At 39.0% G+C, this 17300-nt stretch overlaps 1 protein-coding gene across 1 annotated transcript; it reads left to right on the top strand.

Annotated features, from left to right (window-relative positions):
- The first annotated feature begins 875 nt into the window (after positions 1-875).
- On the top strand, positions 876-15617 carry lman1 (lectin, mannose-binding, 1). The gene is made up of 13 exons (XM_075455947.1): positions 876-1126; positions 2316-2470; positions 5181-5288; positions 5635-5696; positions 6051-6150; positions 6267-6390; positions 8602-8660; positions 8839-8971; positions 9197-9384; positions 9709-9788; positions 14437-14599; positions 14947-15071; positions 15159-15617. The coding sequence occupies exons 1-13, from the start codon at positions 907-909 to the stop codon at positions 15193-15195; spliced, it is 1554 nt and encodes a 517-aa protein (XP_075312062.1). The 5' UTR covers positions 876-906; the 3' UTR covers positions 15196-15617.
- Positions 15618-17300: the final 1683 nt, after the last annotated feature.

Here is a 17300-nt window from a genome sequence, read left to right as displayed (position 1 = left end):
CAAGCAGAGAGAAAAGCAACAAAAAGGGGGATCCAAAAAGGGCAAATTAGAAATTTGAAAGCAGAGTGGATCAAACCTGTAAATTTCAGGGTTTTTTTTTTAAGGCTGAACACTTCAGTCAGCAAACACTGTGCAAACACAGTTCTTCACTTGGGTTGGTGCACAGAGTTTGTAAAACATCAGCCACAGATCAATGTTGTGGATTCTGCTACAGTCATCCTTAAAGTCCTTCTTTAGTCAGTCTTGAGTTCTTTCCTTACTTGTGCAGCACAGGGACATGCTCAATAAACTATATAGACCAGATTGTCCTTCTATGGAGGACATGGCTGCTGTTTTTATACCCAGTCCTGATAGCGATCTGTTGCATTCATCTTAATAGTTGTGAGTTGTTCCACCAGTCCTTCTGTCTGTCTTCTTTTGCCCATGTACAACTTTTTTTTTTAAGAATCAAATTTGGGCCTCTCTTTTCTTAACAACAAAATTTCTAGATTTCAACATATTGTTCTTGAACTGTTTTTTATTTTTTTTTTTGGGGGGGGGGTGTAAATGGCCATTTCAATCTTCAAATTATTACCTCTTATACAAAATAATATGAAACGGATTGAGCCTTCCGCCACATTAAACTGATGTATTTTCATTTAACGCTGGTATTTTACGCCTTGATTACTAGCGAGTCTTTACGTTATGTTTTTAAAAAGAATATGTTGTTAACATAGTATTCAATTCAGCTGCGTTGGTGTCGACGTGACTTGAGGGCACCCCGACCATAATCAGCTGCACAGGCAGACGGGGGAGGGAGGAAAAGATAGGACCCGAAAACTGACCAATGAGAAAACGCCCTGTTGGCCCAACAGGCATCCCGTCATGCTCGCGGACTGAGCGCTACGTCAGCAGTGATACAGAAACATGGCGGTGTCCGTTGCACGGTACCCGGCTGCCAACGCTCGAATGTTGATATTAAGTTTCCTCACAGCGTTAATATTTCACCGCAGCGTTGCCGACGTTTCCGTCGGTGCCTCGACCCCGGAGGAGCTTCCTCACCGCCGGTTTGAGTACAAATACAGCTTCAAAGGTCCACACTTGTCTCAGAGCGACGGCAGTATCCCCTTTTGGATCCACACTGGAAGTAAGTTTATATCCAGCTGTCAACATCATAGAACCGCTGGCCTTTAAAATATTTTACGTTCGAGCTCGTGTATGGCACGAGCACGGCTTTGGTTGAACATTTATACGGTTTCAAACGGATATTCAGAGTCGACGCTAGTTCTGCTTCGTGCATATGCATTTCTCTCGGAAGTGCTTTGATTTGACAACCCCAGGTTTCATTTGAGTCCCAGCGACAGTCTGACCGCATTAATGAGACTTGAAGGGCCAGACTGATACCACAGTATGTAGACACTTGCGGCTGCAATATTGAACTGTCCCCTTGTAAGAATAGGCCTTTGGATTCTTGCATCACACAGCCGAGCTGCTGACATGAGCTGCTGACATGAGCTGCTGACATGAGTTGCATGAGATTGCACTGCTTTCCTCAAAAGCCAGCATTTTATTCAGATCCATAAATAGTGGCAATGGCCATTTGCAATCAATCTGCAGAATATTTTCTCAAGTTACTGTTTACTTGAAAATGCTAAAGGGGACATCGATGCGTATTTTCTGTTTTCCTGCATTTTATTACACAGTAAGCAAGGTAGAGTTGGTGAAATGGGAAACTGTCAGGTACAGAATCAAGAAGTGAGAATCCTGAACTCGAACCTGAGACCCTGCGATAGAATATGTCTTTGTCCAACTTAACTGTCTTAAATTTAAAGACCTTTCTATGTAAAACTTAAAAAAAAAAAAACTATTTAGTATTTGACATTTCTGACAGTGAAAGTAGAGAAATGAACCTTCCTGAAGCATTCACTCCATCATACATTCATAGTTGCAAGCATTAGTCTGCATAAGTAGTAAAACCTGCTCCTCACAGGTTTACAAAGCCCACTGGGACATCTTCAAATAGATCATTTCACAAGCAGCACTCTTAAGAGTCAAGTTACAATGACAGCAGACACAAACCAATGTGCAAATAAATCTAAGGAGATTCAGATTATATATCAGTTGCTAGGCTGTAAAGAGGTTAAAGAGCAGGCTACACCCTGATAATGCTTAACAACAACACCACAAGTTCTCACCTGAGGGAAGAATTAGCCCTACAGAGTTTATGTCACTGTCAAATACTTTTGTAAATTGGTGGTTTTATAAAGAAGTACTTTATCTCCTGTTTTTGGTGATTAATTAGTTAAGACACTTAATATCTCTTCTCTCCGTTATAGATGCCATTCCAAGCGCAGATCAGGTGCGCATTACTCCATCCCTCAGGAGTCAGAAGGGTACCGTATGGACAAAAAACAAAGTCAACTTTGAACACTGGGAGGCCGAGGTGACCTTCAGAGTATCTGGAAGGGGCAGGATGGGAGCAGATGGTTTGGTAAGGAGTGTTGAAACCTTGGTGTTCATACAATCGTGAGAATAGGCTTTTCAGTTTTTGGGAACATCATGTAGGGAGTTTCCACCAGAAATCACCGTTGTATGCTGTTGCCTCACAGCAAGACTCTTCGAGGTTGATACCTGTCGGTCAGCTGAGACATTTCTGTGTGGAGTTTCCATGTTTGTCCTGTGCACGGACGGGCGTCTTTCAATCGCTCTGGTCGCTACCTGTACAACAAAAAAACACATCTTAGGTAACGATGGAATCAACACACTTGAAGGATGTTCATTCAGCTTTTTTCCTTTGTAAGGAAAAACAAACAAAACACAAATGTCTTACAAAACAATTATATTTAATAGCTGAACATTCTGGCTTTGTTAAACATACCTTAAAAAGTATATATTACAGTTTGTACTTTGTAGCAGCTCCTCTGGCTTTTCTGACAGCTTGATTCTTCCTCGGTCACTTTCCAGTTCTCTTGTACAGCAGCTGACAGATGAGCCTTCCAGGATGGAACCCTGCCGTGGACCATTTTTTCAGTCTCCACCACAAATTTTCAACCCAATTGAAATCCGAACTTTTTGCTGGGGTTGTCAGTGAGTTGATCTTTCCTGAAGGAAGGTCCTGAGCACTGCCTCTGCACCGTGGCAAGATGCAATATCATCCAAAAAAATGACTTCATCGTCACCAAAGCTCCTTTTTGACTGACGGAATGAGAAAAGTGTCCAAGATATCAATGTGCACCTGTGCATTTACTGTAGAGGCGATGGCTGCCATCTCCTCTGGTCCTTTACCCGCCATCAACCCCATAACACCAATGATTGGAAATTCGTTTCTTTTCTTCATTCAGTCGTCTTTATATGTTTCATTGGAGCTGCACCAAACAAAAGTTCCAGCATCATCTCCTTGTCCAACGCACATTGGCGATTCATCACTGAATATCACGTTCATGCAATCATGCACAGTCCATGACTGCTTCTCTTTAGGCCACTGTAACCTTGTTTTCCTCTTTTTAGGTGTCAGTGATGGTTTACGTTTGGCTCTTCTGGATGTAAATCCCATTCCTTCAGTCACGTGGGCTCCTGTTTCTGCCCATTCAGCAGCTTTCTGGTGATGGACCATCCATCTTGGCTTTTCCAGGTCTCCATGTGAAAAAAGTAACATAATCACAGAGTTAGCTTTGTAGGCTATACCTTTTAATGCAAAACAGTGAAAAGTCCCTTACAGTCAGCCAACACATCTTGACTGACTATGGCTAATTCTTGCACAGTTTGGTGTGACTGACCGCCATGGGAAAGCTATAATATAGTTTGTCGTTTCTGTGCACAGACAGATGTTTTCCCCTGATCCCATTTGTTGGGTATATTAATTTTAAGCCTGATAGAAGTTCTTATATCCCAAATCTGACTGCCCTGCGAAGGAACACGCTTGTAGGAGGGATCCCGAGGTTATATTGGTATGCAAGGGGTCGCGCCACATCCCAATATTGCACGCTCAAAGGGTGTATAACTGATGATTGAATTATTTATCTCCTTCTTGAAACCTGTTCAGACTGCATTTGAGTGGACAAATGCTTTTGCTTGTGGAATGTCAGCTCTTGGATTTTTTTTAAATGTAAAACGTTATTGAAACTTTAATATTTCACCCAAATGTGTTTCTGGAAACATCTGAGTCAGTCTGGTTCGTCAGTTATTTTGTCTGTTGTTATTTGTATTCAGTTCCACAGGCCCATGACTTGAATGAAGTTGCAAGGATAACAACCTTCTCTAATGGCGCTTTTCCACTAGCTCGCTTCGGCTCGGCTCGGCGCGCTATTGCGTGTTTCCACTAGCACGCAGTACCTGCAACCGAGTAGATTTTCCGTATCCCCTCAGCCCTGGTTCCAGGCGAGCCAAAGCGTTACTAAAATGTGACTTCAGCCGACTGCCTTCCACTGATTGGCCGATGAGTGTCGTCACTTTTCAATAACGTTTTGTCTGACGGCCAGGAGTCTTCTCTGGCTCTCTTCTCTTGCCTTCTGTGCGACAAAAAGCCACAGGGTGAGCAGCAACACGAGCGCCTCGATGTCCTCCATGCTATCCTCCTCGTATGTTGTTGTTGTTGTTCTGGTCGCACAGCCGTGTTACGACGACCCCGCCCACGTCAAGGAGGCACGAAGTGATACTCAGTTATAATGTAAACACAACCAAACTGTGCCGTGCCGAGCGAGTGGAAAAGTGCCATAAATGACTTGAAGCAAACTTGATATCCTGGGCCCTTTAAACAAAGAGCAGGGTCCAAGCCTTGCACACATCTGTGTACCTGAAGAAATATGAAGACGATCGCGTGTATATGCTGAGAATTGTTGTAACAAGAACAATTACATACCCATCGGGACATTGTTCTGACTCTAATCACTGTTGTTTAATCACTACACAACACAAGATTGTATAATAAAATCATTACAGACAGGTTGCCAATCTGTGTGCACCAACATCACAGCAACAAGCATTTTGTCACCTGATGAAAGGAAGTTTTCCCAGGATCAGCTCATCTCATGACTGGCGGCACACTTCACCCATTGAATCCATATTATCATTATTGTTATGCAGTGGCTAAAACTATAAGGACTATAATGTGTTTATTGAGGTTATTTCTTTTCTGTTTTTCACTGCCAGCTCTTTTATGTGATGAAATAAAGACGTTCCACCTTTTTCTGTTCTTCTAACAGGCCGTGTGGTTCACCACTGAGCAAGGCCTTGATGGTCCCGTGTACGGTGCTGCTGATAAGTGGAATGGCATTGGAATCTTCTTTGACTCCTTTGACAACGACGGAAAGGTTTGTGTCAGATTGACATTTTCAGTAATTATTCCCAAGCATTGAGTCTGTAGTTTCTTGGAGCCGCTCTGACTCATTCAGAGTGTTCTTCTGTGGTGGGAGCACAGAAAACGCTTCTTTGGGTTGCTATCAGCTGCTGTGGTGGTTGTATCGGAAACATGTTTACATGGAACATACAGTTGTTCATCTCTGTTTTTCAACTTATCAGACACTATGATGTTTATATATTTGCGCATAGGTATTGGATTGATATTTTGAATGAGATTACGTAAAAGCAAAGCCACTTCACGTCTTCACATGACAAAAGGATTAATGTGTTTTCTTTGTTTTCACATTGTCATTCTAGAAAAATAATCCAGCCATAATTGTTGTGGGGAACAATGGAAACCTTGTTTATGACCATCAAAAGTAAGTAAACATTTCTTTTGCTTTTCTCTAATGTTGTCACCAACTCATATCTCAGCAACTTAAAGAAGATTAGAAAATATGATTATATTTGCTTGGAAAGTAAATAATCCTTTATCTTTCCTAATCTCCCCCGGGTGAGTGAAAGCTTTAAATCACTTTTCCTGTGCCATTCAGGGTTTGTCTTAGAGTTGACAGTGTTTACGTTTCCACTAAATAAGGGTTTATGAAAACATTTATGTTGTTCACTTATCTAATAAACAGTTTTTTTCACTTTCCCTTCTCTTGAACGATGTTGATGTGGAGTGCTGTCATGTTATGGCTATATTTTTCTCTTAAAACTATGTTTTGATCCAGTGACGGCTCGACGCAGGCCCTCGGTACATGTTTACGAGACTTCCGCAACAAACCGTATCCGGTCAGAGCCAAAATCACATACTACAAAAAGACACTGACGGTAGGGGAAAACACTCTTAAAACTGAGCGTCAAATCAGTATATGTTATTTATATATGCACAAATATGATTATATGTGACACAATTTAAACAGTTTTTGTTTTTTCTTCCTCGTCAGGTCTTGATCAACAACGGATTCACTCCAGACAAAGAGGACTATGAGTTCTGCACAAAAGTGGACAACATGGTCATTCCTTCTGAGGGCTTCTTCGGCATTTCAGCTGCCACCGGTGGTTTGGCAGGTATTGTTTAGTTTCTTCCTTTAAACACCTTCACAATCTATTCAGTTTTATTTATATGCGCCAAATCACAACAAATGTCATCTCAAGGCACTTCAATAATACAGTACAATTCAAGCCAATTCATTGCAATCATAAACCCATCAAATTCAATTAATTGAATAAAAGAATTGTCCAATTCCTACACACAGAGCCAATTTAAAATTAAAATAAAAATAAAAAAAAATTCCAAACTAAGGAAGCCAACAGATTGCACTGAAACGACTCCCTTTTAACAGGAAGAAACCTCTGTCAGAGCCAGACTCGATGAGAAATAAATGGAGGGAAAAAAGAGAGCAAAGTGAGGAAAGGTGTGACATAAGAGGTCCCCCAGCATTCTAGACCTATAGCAGCTTATCTATGGGATGTTTCAGGATCACCTGAGCCATCCCTAACTATAAGCTTTATCAAAAAGGAAAGTTCTAAACCTAATCTGAAAGTTGGAGAGAGTGTCTGCTTCCCGTACGTTTACTGGCAGCTGGTTCCACAAGAAAGGGGCCTGATAACTGAAGGCTCTGCCTCCCATTCTACTTTTAGAAACTCTGGGAACCTCAAGTAAACCTGCAGCCTGAGAGCGAAGTGCTCTGTTGGGAAAATATCTAACAATGGGATCTTTAAGATGTGATGGATTAGAGCTCATCACAACTCTGGCTGCAGCATTTTGGATCAGCTGGAGGCTTTTCAGGGAATTTGTAGGACAGCCCAATTATAAAGAATTACAGTAGTCCCATCTTGAAGTAACAAATGCATGGACTAGTTTTTATGCATCACTCCTAGACAGGATGTTCCTGATTTTGGCAATATTACAAAGGTGAAAGAAAGCAGTCTATGTGAATATGACTTTAACCAGCCTAATGCAGTTCCTTTAATCCCAATAACTTGTTGAAGTCTCTGTAACAGAATGCTGTGATCAGTTGTATCAAATGCAGCACTGAGATCCAACAGGACAGGCGCAGACACAAGTCCGCTATCAGAGGCTAAGAGGAGATCATTGGTAACTTTCAGCAGTGTTGTTTTTGTGCTATGATGCACTCTGAATCCTGACTGAAACTCTTCAAACAGATTATTTCTGTATAAGTGATCACAAAGTTGAGCTGCAACCATTTTTTCAAGAACTTTAGAGAAAAAAGGAATGTTGGATATAGGTTGATATTTAACTAACACTTCTGAATCAAGAGTAGGTCTTTTAAGTAAAGGTTCAATTACAGCAACCTTAAAAGGCACATATCCTGGTACATATCCTGCTAACAAAGACAGATAGATCAAATCCAATATGGAAGTGTCGATTAAGGGGAAATCCTCCTTGAACAGTCTGGTAACCTGGGATTGTTCTCATTCTCTTCTATCAATGATGAATAATAAGTAGTTCTAGCTTTACGAAGGGCTTTCTTATATGTTATTGAATTATCTTTCTAGACTAATCGAGGCTCTTCAAAGTTAGAGGAACGCCACTGTCTCTCCAGCTTTCTTGCAGCCTGCTTTAAAGCATGCAGCTGTGAATAAAACCAAGGAGCAAACCTCTACTGACTGATTACCTTCCTTTTCAGAGGGGCAACATTATCCAATGTTGGATGCAACCCCAATTCTTACATCTGATAAGAAACACATTTTTGTTTACTTATTTAAATTCAACTTAAGTTGACCATAACTAGCATTTTTGGCTGAGGCGACATATAAAAACTAGTCAGCCAAATTAATGGGAAACCACCAAGTTTTTTTTGTTTGTTTTTCCATCTTTCACTGCGAGTTATTTAAAACTAAACTTAAAAACGAAGCTAGAATGAATTAATGCTGTTTCATTTATTCATTTTTGCTAATAGATGAAGCATTTCGGTATTTTAGTTTTTTTTTTTTTTTTTATATGATAATTGGATGATTTGGTGGTTATTTTCTAGAATGATGACCGTGTTGTGTGTTTTCTTTTTTTATTACTTGTCTGTTATAACTTAACTGCTCCGTCCATTGCATCAAGACTTTTTCCAACCTTAACATGACACTAAAGATTTTACAGAAAGTCATTTTTCTGGTATAACACATAGCTCCTGTCTTACACATATAATTTCATACTTATCTTTATGATATTACCAGGTCAGTCTATATTCAGTGTTTTCATATTTCAGTTGGTGTGTTTTTCTTGTCGCTGATTTCTAATTGACAATTTCTTGCCTCCATCAGATGACCACGATGTTTTGTCCTTCTTGTTATTCAGACTCACTGAGCCAGGCCAGCAACCGGTAACTACATTTCTCTTGAAGTTCTAATACCTCCATTCCCCTTTGTGCCATCTGATTCTTTATTTCTCTGCATTAGTGCGTCTGTGTGAGCACTACGTAACCCCAGCACAGCCTCTATTGAGTTCACTGAGGCTTTTTTTTTTTTTTTTTTCCTTCATGTTTGTCATTCCCATTGAAGCCCCCAGTTGAATCTGAGATTCCTAAAGAGGATAAGGACAAGTACCAGGAGGAATTTCAAAACTTCCAGCAAGAGCTTGATAAAAAGAAAGAGGAGTTTCAGAAGGAGCACCCAAATGTCCAAGGAGAGCCAAGTTAGTGTTTTTTTTTCTTTCTTTCTTTTTTCTGTAGAATCATCTGAAAGATTTATGTAAAAATGAATATGAAGAAAGAATTTTTTTTTTTTTTGCTTTTACTTCCCTGTTGTAATTACCTGAATCTTAACTATCTAAAACAAAATGCATTTAAAAAGAAAACAAATACACATAACTTTTCCAGATTTTACTTAGACTTCTCTTGATCATTTGTGTCCTCTTCAGTTGAGGATATGTATGAAAGCGTGAATGACCGGGAGATCCGTCAGGTGTTTGAGGGCCAGAACCGCATCCACCTGGAAATAAAACAGCTCAACCGGCAACTCGCTATGATCCTGGATGAGCAGCGCCGATATGTCTCAGTTATCACGGAGGAGGTTGCCAAGAAGGGAGCAAATGCAGGGTCGGGACAGGTGAGCGTGTTGGAAACACACTCACGGCCAAATGCAAACAAAGTAGATTTTTGGTCATAAATAAATTCATATTGTGTTGCTTCTTGTGATTCTAACATTGAACTGGGTGCATCCTGGTTTAAGAATTTATGCCAATGGATAACTGATCAAGCATATTAACAACATATTGTCAAGCTTTGAAAAATCTTTTTCTTTTCGCTCCTGCTGCGATAAGCAGTTTATATGACAGGTTATCAAAAACATGAAACATTCTTTACAGTCACTTTTTCAACTTCAACCCTGAAGTATTTTATCTCAGACTTTTAAACTGGGTTACTCTTTTAGGTGGACCCTGCAGCCAGCCAGCAGCTGGGCTCCATCATGGCCACGCAGCAGGACGTTCTCAGAAACCTGAATGAGCTGAGGTAAGTAACAGCACTGCTACTGGACATGTCTGCTTATTCTTAAAAACTAGTTGTTTTTTGCAACAAACATAAAGAGACAGCCCTGATACCCGAGAAAAACAAGGGAAATCCTGCCGATAAATCTCTTAAATCATATTTAATCTCGGGATGTCAAGGCCGTAACATCCCAGGTGTCTGTCAGCCTGATAATCCAGCTGCTGTGACAGCTTCCTCTAAAGTCAGTCCCCAGCCTAATGACTCCACGTGCACACACAGGCTAAAATACTTCCTACTTTATAAGAGATAATCGCACTGACTTGCTAATACCATAAACCCCCTTTACTACTTTGTTGTCCCTGCTTGCTGTGTGGATACCATAAGAAAAGGAAAGATTGATTACAATTTCCTAACTTCTTAATTTCAGGTGAATTATGTGTGATCTGTACTTTAAAACCTTTGAACAATAAATAGGATTACATACAGAATGGGAAGAAGCTTACAGTTGAACAATGTGTATCTATTTTCGGTGTCTGAGCCCTCATGTGATACCTCTCTATATCTGAAGAAGGATTTGAATTTAATCAAACTAAGTTATGCTTTATCATCCCCGAAGAGCAACTGTATTGTTGCAGTATAAATCTTATGGCAAAATAATGATAAGAATGACTAAATCAAGTTGATTAACTAAATTTAGTGTAACAGAAAGAGGGACGTGGCTGAAATCCCCAGAGATTACCATGGATGCGTCGGAGTGTCTGCAACAAATGAGCTGGTGACTTCACATTCAGTGTCTGTAGACAACATGGAGGGAAACTGACAACCAGTTTAATATTGGGAGTGCTAGTGTCCGATATTACACCATCTGTTGTTAAAGTACTGTAATGCCTCCTCCCTTACTCTTACCGCTCTGTTTGCTGAGGCGTTCACAATGTGTTGCTGCAGTCACATCTTGGGGAAACGCATGATACTCCATTTATCATATTCCTGCTGCGTCCTCATCAATCACAATGGATAATTCTCACATTTCCAACGACAGTAAAGGGAACAAATGGTTGAAACGTCCTCGTCTTGCTCTCCGTTTTGCCCTTGCTGCACACCTTTCATCACTTGCTTCCTTTTATGATCAGTGTCCAAATCTCTGAATACAAGCAGACAAATGAGTCAATTTTTTTTAAATATTTTGTTGTCGTGAACAAGATTTGCGTCACTGCTGTTGCAAACTGCAATTACTGTGTGATGGATATAGTAATATTGAGCTGTAATCTCCTTCTTTTCTTTAACATTAAAATGGTTTCCCCATTCACTCGCAAACGAGAGAATGCACAGATATTTGATGCTAAGATAATACAGCTTAAGAGATTTCCTCGTGGTGTTTCCTTCCGAGGCAAAGTCTCAAATGACTGGTTGATTTGAGTACTTACAGTAAGTAAGCCTGATTGAGCGTATACAAAGTCATTTTGGCGGTTTAGAGCCTGGATATTGACAGGAACATTTGCGCTTTTAGGTTTCTTGCCTTAGGACTTAGGACTCGCAGTGGGCACGCGAAAGATTTAAAAGAAGAAATCTTCAAAACCTCGCTGTCAGATTAACACGTGGATTGTCCTCAGCTTTACAAGTAGTTCAGTTATGAATTGTCTTAACTCGTCTTGGGACTCATTCACTCAATGTAGAAGCGTGTTAACTTTTAGTTCACCCAATGCCAGTCTTTGAAATGAGTCTCTTTTCATTTATAACTCCACTGTAAAAAAAATTAGCTCTCTGATGAGAGAAACTATTAATTTAATCTTAACAATGACAACTGACTCGTGGCTGGTTTTTGATTGTGTCTTAATTTTAATACACCATCTGCATAAAGACTTAATCAGAATCACAAGATATTAAAGACTTTGTTTTATATAACATTAATCTCTAAGTCTCATGTATCATAAGATAACCAGGCTGTTTGTGTGCCCTAAATCCAACAGGACATCCATTCATGAATGATTTTGCATACATGATTTTCTTATCACAATGTTTGACTCGTTTATTTGTTAAGCCTGGCTGTGCACGCTAAGTTTTGTAAGTGAATGATGTCCTACAGTGACCATCCAAAGAGTGTCTGTAAGGAATTAATTTGAACAAAGCATATTAGCAAAGAGGCAATTTTAAGATAAAGTAGTCCACAGGAGTAAGCTGATTGACACAGTAAATAAGTTCAGACCCTGGCAAAAGGACACAGCCACCCCCTCTAATGTGCTAATGTGAGCGACTGATCTGTATTACTTTGTAGATTAAGTTCTCTGTTTATCCTGACCCGTCTTTTAAACAGAGTTTATGATAGGACTTCATCTCAGACTCTCTAAACACACAGAGAGGGCTTTCTGCTCCTAAATGGGTCACTTGTAGGAGATGAAGATTAGATGTAGGGTTTAATAAATGCTCACTTACTTTCTCAAGGGAGATTTTTTTTTTTTTTTTTTTTTTTTTTTTTTTTTCTTTGACGGTGAAACAAATTAGATTTTGTTTATATGTCATCCCTGTCTCAGACCTTGGCCATGTGGCAAAGCAAGAAAAGGCTGCATCTTAGCACCATTTTGTCCTTGTCAGATTAGTGGTCTTTAAATACATCTGTCAAACACAAGCAAAACATGGTTTCCCTCCAATTGATTTCTCATCACAGTCCTCCCCTGGGCCTTTCATATTTACTTTGCTTGTGTTCTGTTCATTTGTCAACTCGCTTTTTCATTCGTAATCGCCTTAGATGTGTTTAAGACGATAAGGGAAACTTATTGCTTCCTCCCTGTAATAATCAACTTTAAGAAATTTAATTTAGTGGAGAAATGTGATCCAGGCTTAGATGTCTTCATTCTCTTCTGAGATGCCCGACATTGTATTTTAACTTCATATATGTAAGAAACTGAAAGTGAATGCGCAGGTTTATAAGCTTTATGTTGGGCCACTGGTGAGCCAAGGTTGTAGCTGTGAGGAATTGTATATTTTTTAGGAAGCAAAAGGACTTTTAGAGATTTAATTACCAACCCAGCAGTCTGATGCTTGTTGATGGTGAACTGAGCAACATTAATTATGATTCACGACCTTACTCCTGATAGTCCTTAGTTTCTATAGGGTCGTACAGTTGCATTTCTTTAAGAATATCATGACAGCAAACTGGTTTACTTCATTAGAACTTAACTTCCTCCTCCTTCTTCCTCTCTCAACGATGAGCTCTATTCTTCTCAAATTCAGACTCTTGGTTCTTTTCTCTTCTTAAGGGAATTAAATGTCGAGCTTCTGTAATTCATTATGATGGTTCAGTAGCGCACTGCTTTGACCGTATTATAAATCAGAAGGTAAAAATTCAAAATACAGTATGGACAAAATGGTGAATGTCATATTGTCTGTTAAGCAACTGTACTGTATACAAGTCTGTTATTAAATGTTTGCCACTAGCAGCTGCTGGGAGCAAAAGTGTTTGTATATTTGTCTTCATGCTTAGCTTATTTTAGATGCACTGGCATCAAAGTGCGTGTTAAATGAGAAGTCATTAGAAAAAGGGTTAAAGGAAAAATCTTCTGTGGCTTCAACCATCCCGTCCAGCACATGCAGTATACTGACCATAATTCTTTAAATGAAGGCACCTATCTGGTCTGTCAGGGCTTTATTGAATCTTCTACTGGATGTTTATTAGTTCCATTTTTGCTGTTTTGTCTTTTTCAATCTTCAAACGAACGAACACATACATTTTGGTAGCTAAAATGAGATGCAGGATGTCTGCTCACTTTGCCCCACACTGCTGTGCCTTTTTTTTTTTTTTTCTCTTCCATATTGAGGTTTGAGGTTTTTTCTCCAGTCTTAAAAAGACCAAAAACTACTCCCATATCCGTATGTAAACCAGTTTCAGTTTACATACGGTACAGTACATACAGTTTTAGTTTTTGTCTTTATGCTAGACGTAAAGAATCTCTCCACAGCACAATACTGGTTTAAATGTTGAACAAATCCTACCGTCCTCACAGAAACTTTCTATATTTCTGTTGAGTTTGTCAAATCAAGTGGGTATCGGGAAAGTTAGTATTCTTTTGGCCAAAAAAATCCCTTCTTGTCTTACACTCGCCCCTCTGACTCAGCATGGAAACACAGTAGAAATACAATAACTACTTTAACCACTTTGTCTTGTTTAGAAACAGACTACATGAAAGTCAAATTGTCATAGTTGATGATTAAGTTTGTAACCCGCTAACAAATGTTTATTCAGAGCAAACTGATCAGTTTTCACTTGATTCCTTTTGTTTTTTTTTTGTTTTTTTTTAAATCAACATTTTGATTATTCTTCCGTATCATGGTTTGCCTCTTAGAGATTTTAGATCCAGACAGTTTTTCTTAACCTACTGTACTTGTAATCTGTTGTAATAATGTGATGTTTAAGGGATTAATTTAGCAAACATGACCTCTTTTATCAGATGGAAATGTTCTGTTTTTTAAACTTTGAGAACGTAGCCTCCAGCGAATAGGGATTAAAAGATTAATAATGGACAATTTTTATTACTGGAAATAGTACCATACAGCATATTTGCTGTGCACCAAGTCACCCAACATGGTTTTACTTAACACTCATTTATTACAGTGCTTTGGGAGGCCCTTGCGTATTAATGCTTACAATATCTGTGTCCTCTCTCTGTCTCTCTTTCAGAAGCTCCTTCTCCGAGTCACTGAAACAGATTGGCTCTGCCCAGAACCAGGGGAATGCAGTCGGTATTGGGACATATGAGACTATTCAGCACTTCAACGACATCAAGGAGCATCTGCACTTAGTGAAAAGGGACGTCGAGCACCTGGTCCAGCGTAATGCTCAGGTATAAATCAGAGTTTCGAGTCTCGGTTGGAATTTTTAAAACGGATTAAATATTCCTTGACAGCTTTGGCTCAGAAGTTAGAACTGGTCATCCGCCAGTTGGAACGTTGGTAATTTGATCCTTTCCTTCCTGTTTACAGTTATTAGATTGTTGTCGAGCAAAATACCGAACCCCACATTGTCCCTGAAGTTGAGGTGTTTTAGGTATAGCTCTGTCAATCTGTAAATTGAGTGAACTTGTCTTGTACTGTGAAGTGCTTTGAGCGGTCTATAAAACCAGAAACGATCCATGCAGTCCATTTGAATGAGCGACTGAAGTTTCGCTCTCTTGTTTGGTGCCCCTTTCAGAATCCTGCTGAGAAGGTTATGAAGTGCCCCGAGGTGCCTCCCATGCCCTCCTGCTTATCCACTGTTCATTTCGCAATATTTGTTGTCATCCAGACCATGCTGTTCTTCTGCTACATCATGTACAAGTAAGCCAGTGCATCATTTTCATTTCTGTTGATACAAGATTGTGCTTTGAAACAACTTTCTAAGCCTTTGTTTTTTTCTCTTTGTAGAAGCCAACAAGAAGCAGCTGCAAAGAAGTTCTTTTGATGAAACAAGTGTGCACCCGAGGAAATGTTCTTTTTTTTTTCGTAATTCTTTTTCTTTTCCAATTGTTTTCAGATTGTAAGTTATTGTACTTGAAAAATACTGTTTTTGTTTGAATAAGTTTGTTTTAATTGATATCAGATTTTTAATTTGATCAGTAAGATGTGTGTGAATGCCAGTGGGAGACCTGCTGTTCTGGATTTCCAACACGATGTAACATGTTCCTTACAGTATTTCTGGTTGGTCAGAACCTTGCATTTGGTTTTCAAAAGCTGATCTCTGCCACCGTCCCATTACACAAAATGAAACCAACAATAAAAAGAACCTGTGTTTTGAAACGTGCAATTTTTGTATAAAATATTACAGAACTATTGTCTATGTCAGCATCTGACATGTCCTCTGCCTGAACAATTTACATAAACCGTTGACACAAAATTCTCTGGCACCTCTCTTCATTTATTCATTTCTTTTTCTGAGAGAAGCACTTGGAGTGGACACATGATGCATATAACATTGAATGAAAACTGGTCTCTCATTAGCAGGTGAGTAGATATGTTTTGAATTGCATAGTTGCACTTTTTATTTATTACTCATACATTAGAGAAATTGCACCGTTACTATAAAGAGCATTATGGTGATGGTTGTAGATTTAGAATGACCTGTTCAACTAGCTGAAAAGAAACCATTCACCATTCTGAGTTTTTGAAGTGGCCTACATGACTTTTTTTTTTTTTTACTCCAAGCCCCCTTTATACCAGTGTCTGGTTGACTCATCAGTGTGTATTCTTAATACTATTGTAGAGATTTTTTTCTCAAAACAATAATTGTGAAGAGCGCTCTGCTCGCCAAGCCATCTGCCAGAGTAACTGGCAGAGTTTGGGCCATTGGACCTGTGCTTTATTCCAACACTCTTTTATCTATTAGCTGAATGTAAATGTTTATAGTTTATAGCACATTATGTAGTTGTGAATATATACATGGATTGGCATGACACAGTATTAGGTTATTTTTATAATTATACATAAACAAATCCATACAGGATGTGATGAATAATTCTGGAGAGCGTTATAGGATCTTTTAACGTACCTTCACTGATAGAAATATACAGTGAATATATTATGAATCCATTGAAAGTTTGCTGTAGTCTTTCCAAATCTGCTGAAAAATTACTGGCTGTTTTTTTTTTTGTTTTTTTTTCACAGTGGAGCTTTAAACTTAAAAGAATACTTTCAATAAGATCAGTTTTACTTGCTCGTAGTAATTAGACTTCCCTTCAAACAGTTGAAGAGGCCAAATGTTAGCTCTGAGTTTTTCAAATCTCAACCTGTATGTGGATAATTACACACGCGTTCCTTATTCATGGAAGCTAGAGTTGTTTGACCTTGAGGTCTTGTAGCTGTACCAAAAACTATTGAGCAATGTTTGTTTTGTTTTATTTAGGTGGAAGTTAATTTATTAGATTAATATCTGAAGCAAATTTCAAAGCAATCTATTTCATGGTTGTTATGATTAAAAAGACTTACGCCTCTGGGACACAAATACCTTTTAAAGATGCTGATGTGAAAATACTTTATTTCACTGGAATTACATCAAGGTGCTTTGAAATAGTTTATTACACATTTTTACTTCAGAACATATACACATTACTTGAACACATTAGCATGTATAGAGGTTATTTCATGTTATTGTGCTGACGTAGCTAGAGCTGATAGAGCAAACTAATCTGACCATCAAAAATATGACCATCCCTAAATCTCTTGCATGAGTAATCTGCTCTGCAGCCTTTGTGCTAACAAACACGAATGGAGCAGGTATTTTCCTTCAGCACAACTCAGAAAGTCACATGTTTCAGAGGAACTTGTGTCTTCCGCACATTTCCTGTGTTTTCTGCTGCGACTTAACATCTGCTAAGCCAAAAAGGAGATCTTTATACGCAAGATTATTATGGTGTCTGTTTTAACTCGAGCCATGATGTTTGCCTCAACCTAACCAAGTAGTTTCCATAGCTGAAACAACGTTTTAAAACCTAAACATACTCTACAGGCAACTTAAGACAAATGTTTAAGCATTAGGTCACACTGAAAAAGAGCTCAAAGAGTTAGTCCCCC

Source organism: Odontesthes bonariensis, chromosome 22, assembly GCF_027942865.1.
Source record: "Odontesthes bonariensis isolate fOdoBon6 chromosome 22, fOdoBon6.hap1, whole genome shotgun sequence".
Lineage (NCBI taxonomy): Eukaryota > Metazoa > Chordata > Actinopteri > Atheriniformes > Atherinopsidae > Odontesthes > Odontesthes bonariensis.
This window is presented reverse-complemented; position numbering and strand designations above follow the sequence as displayed.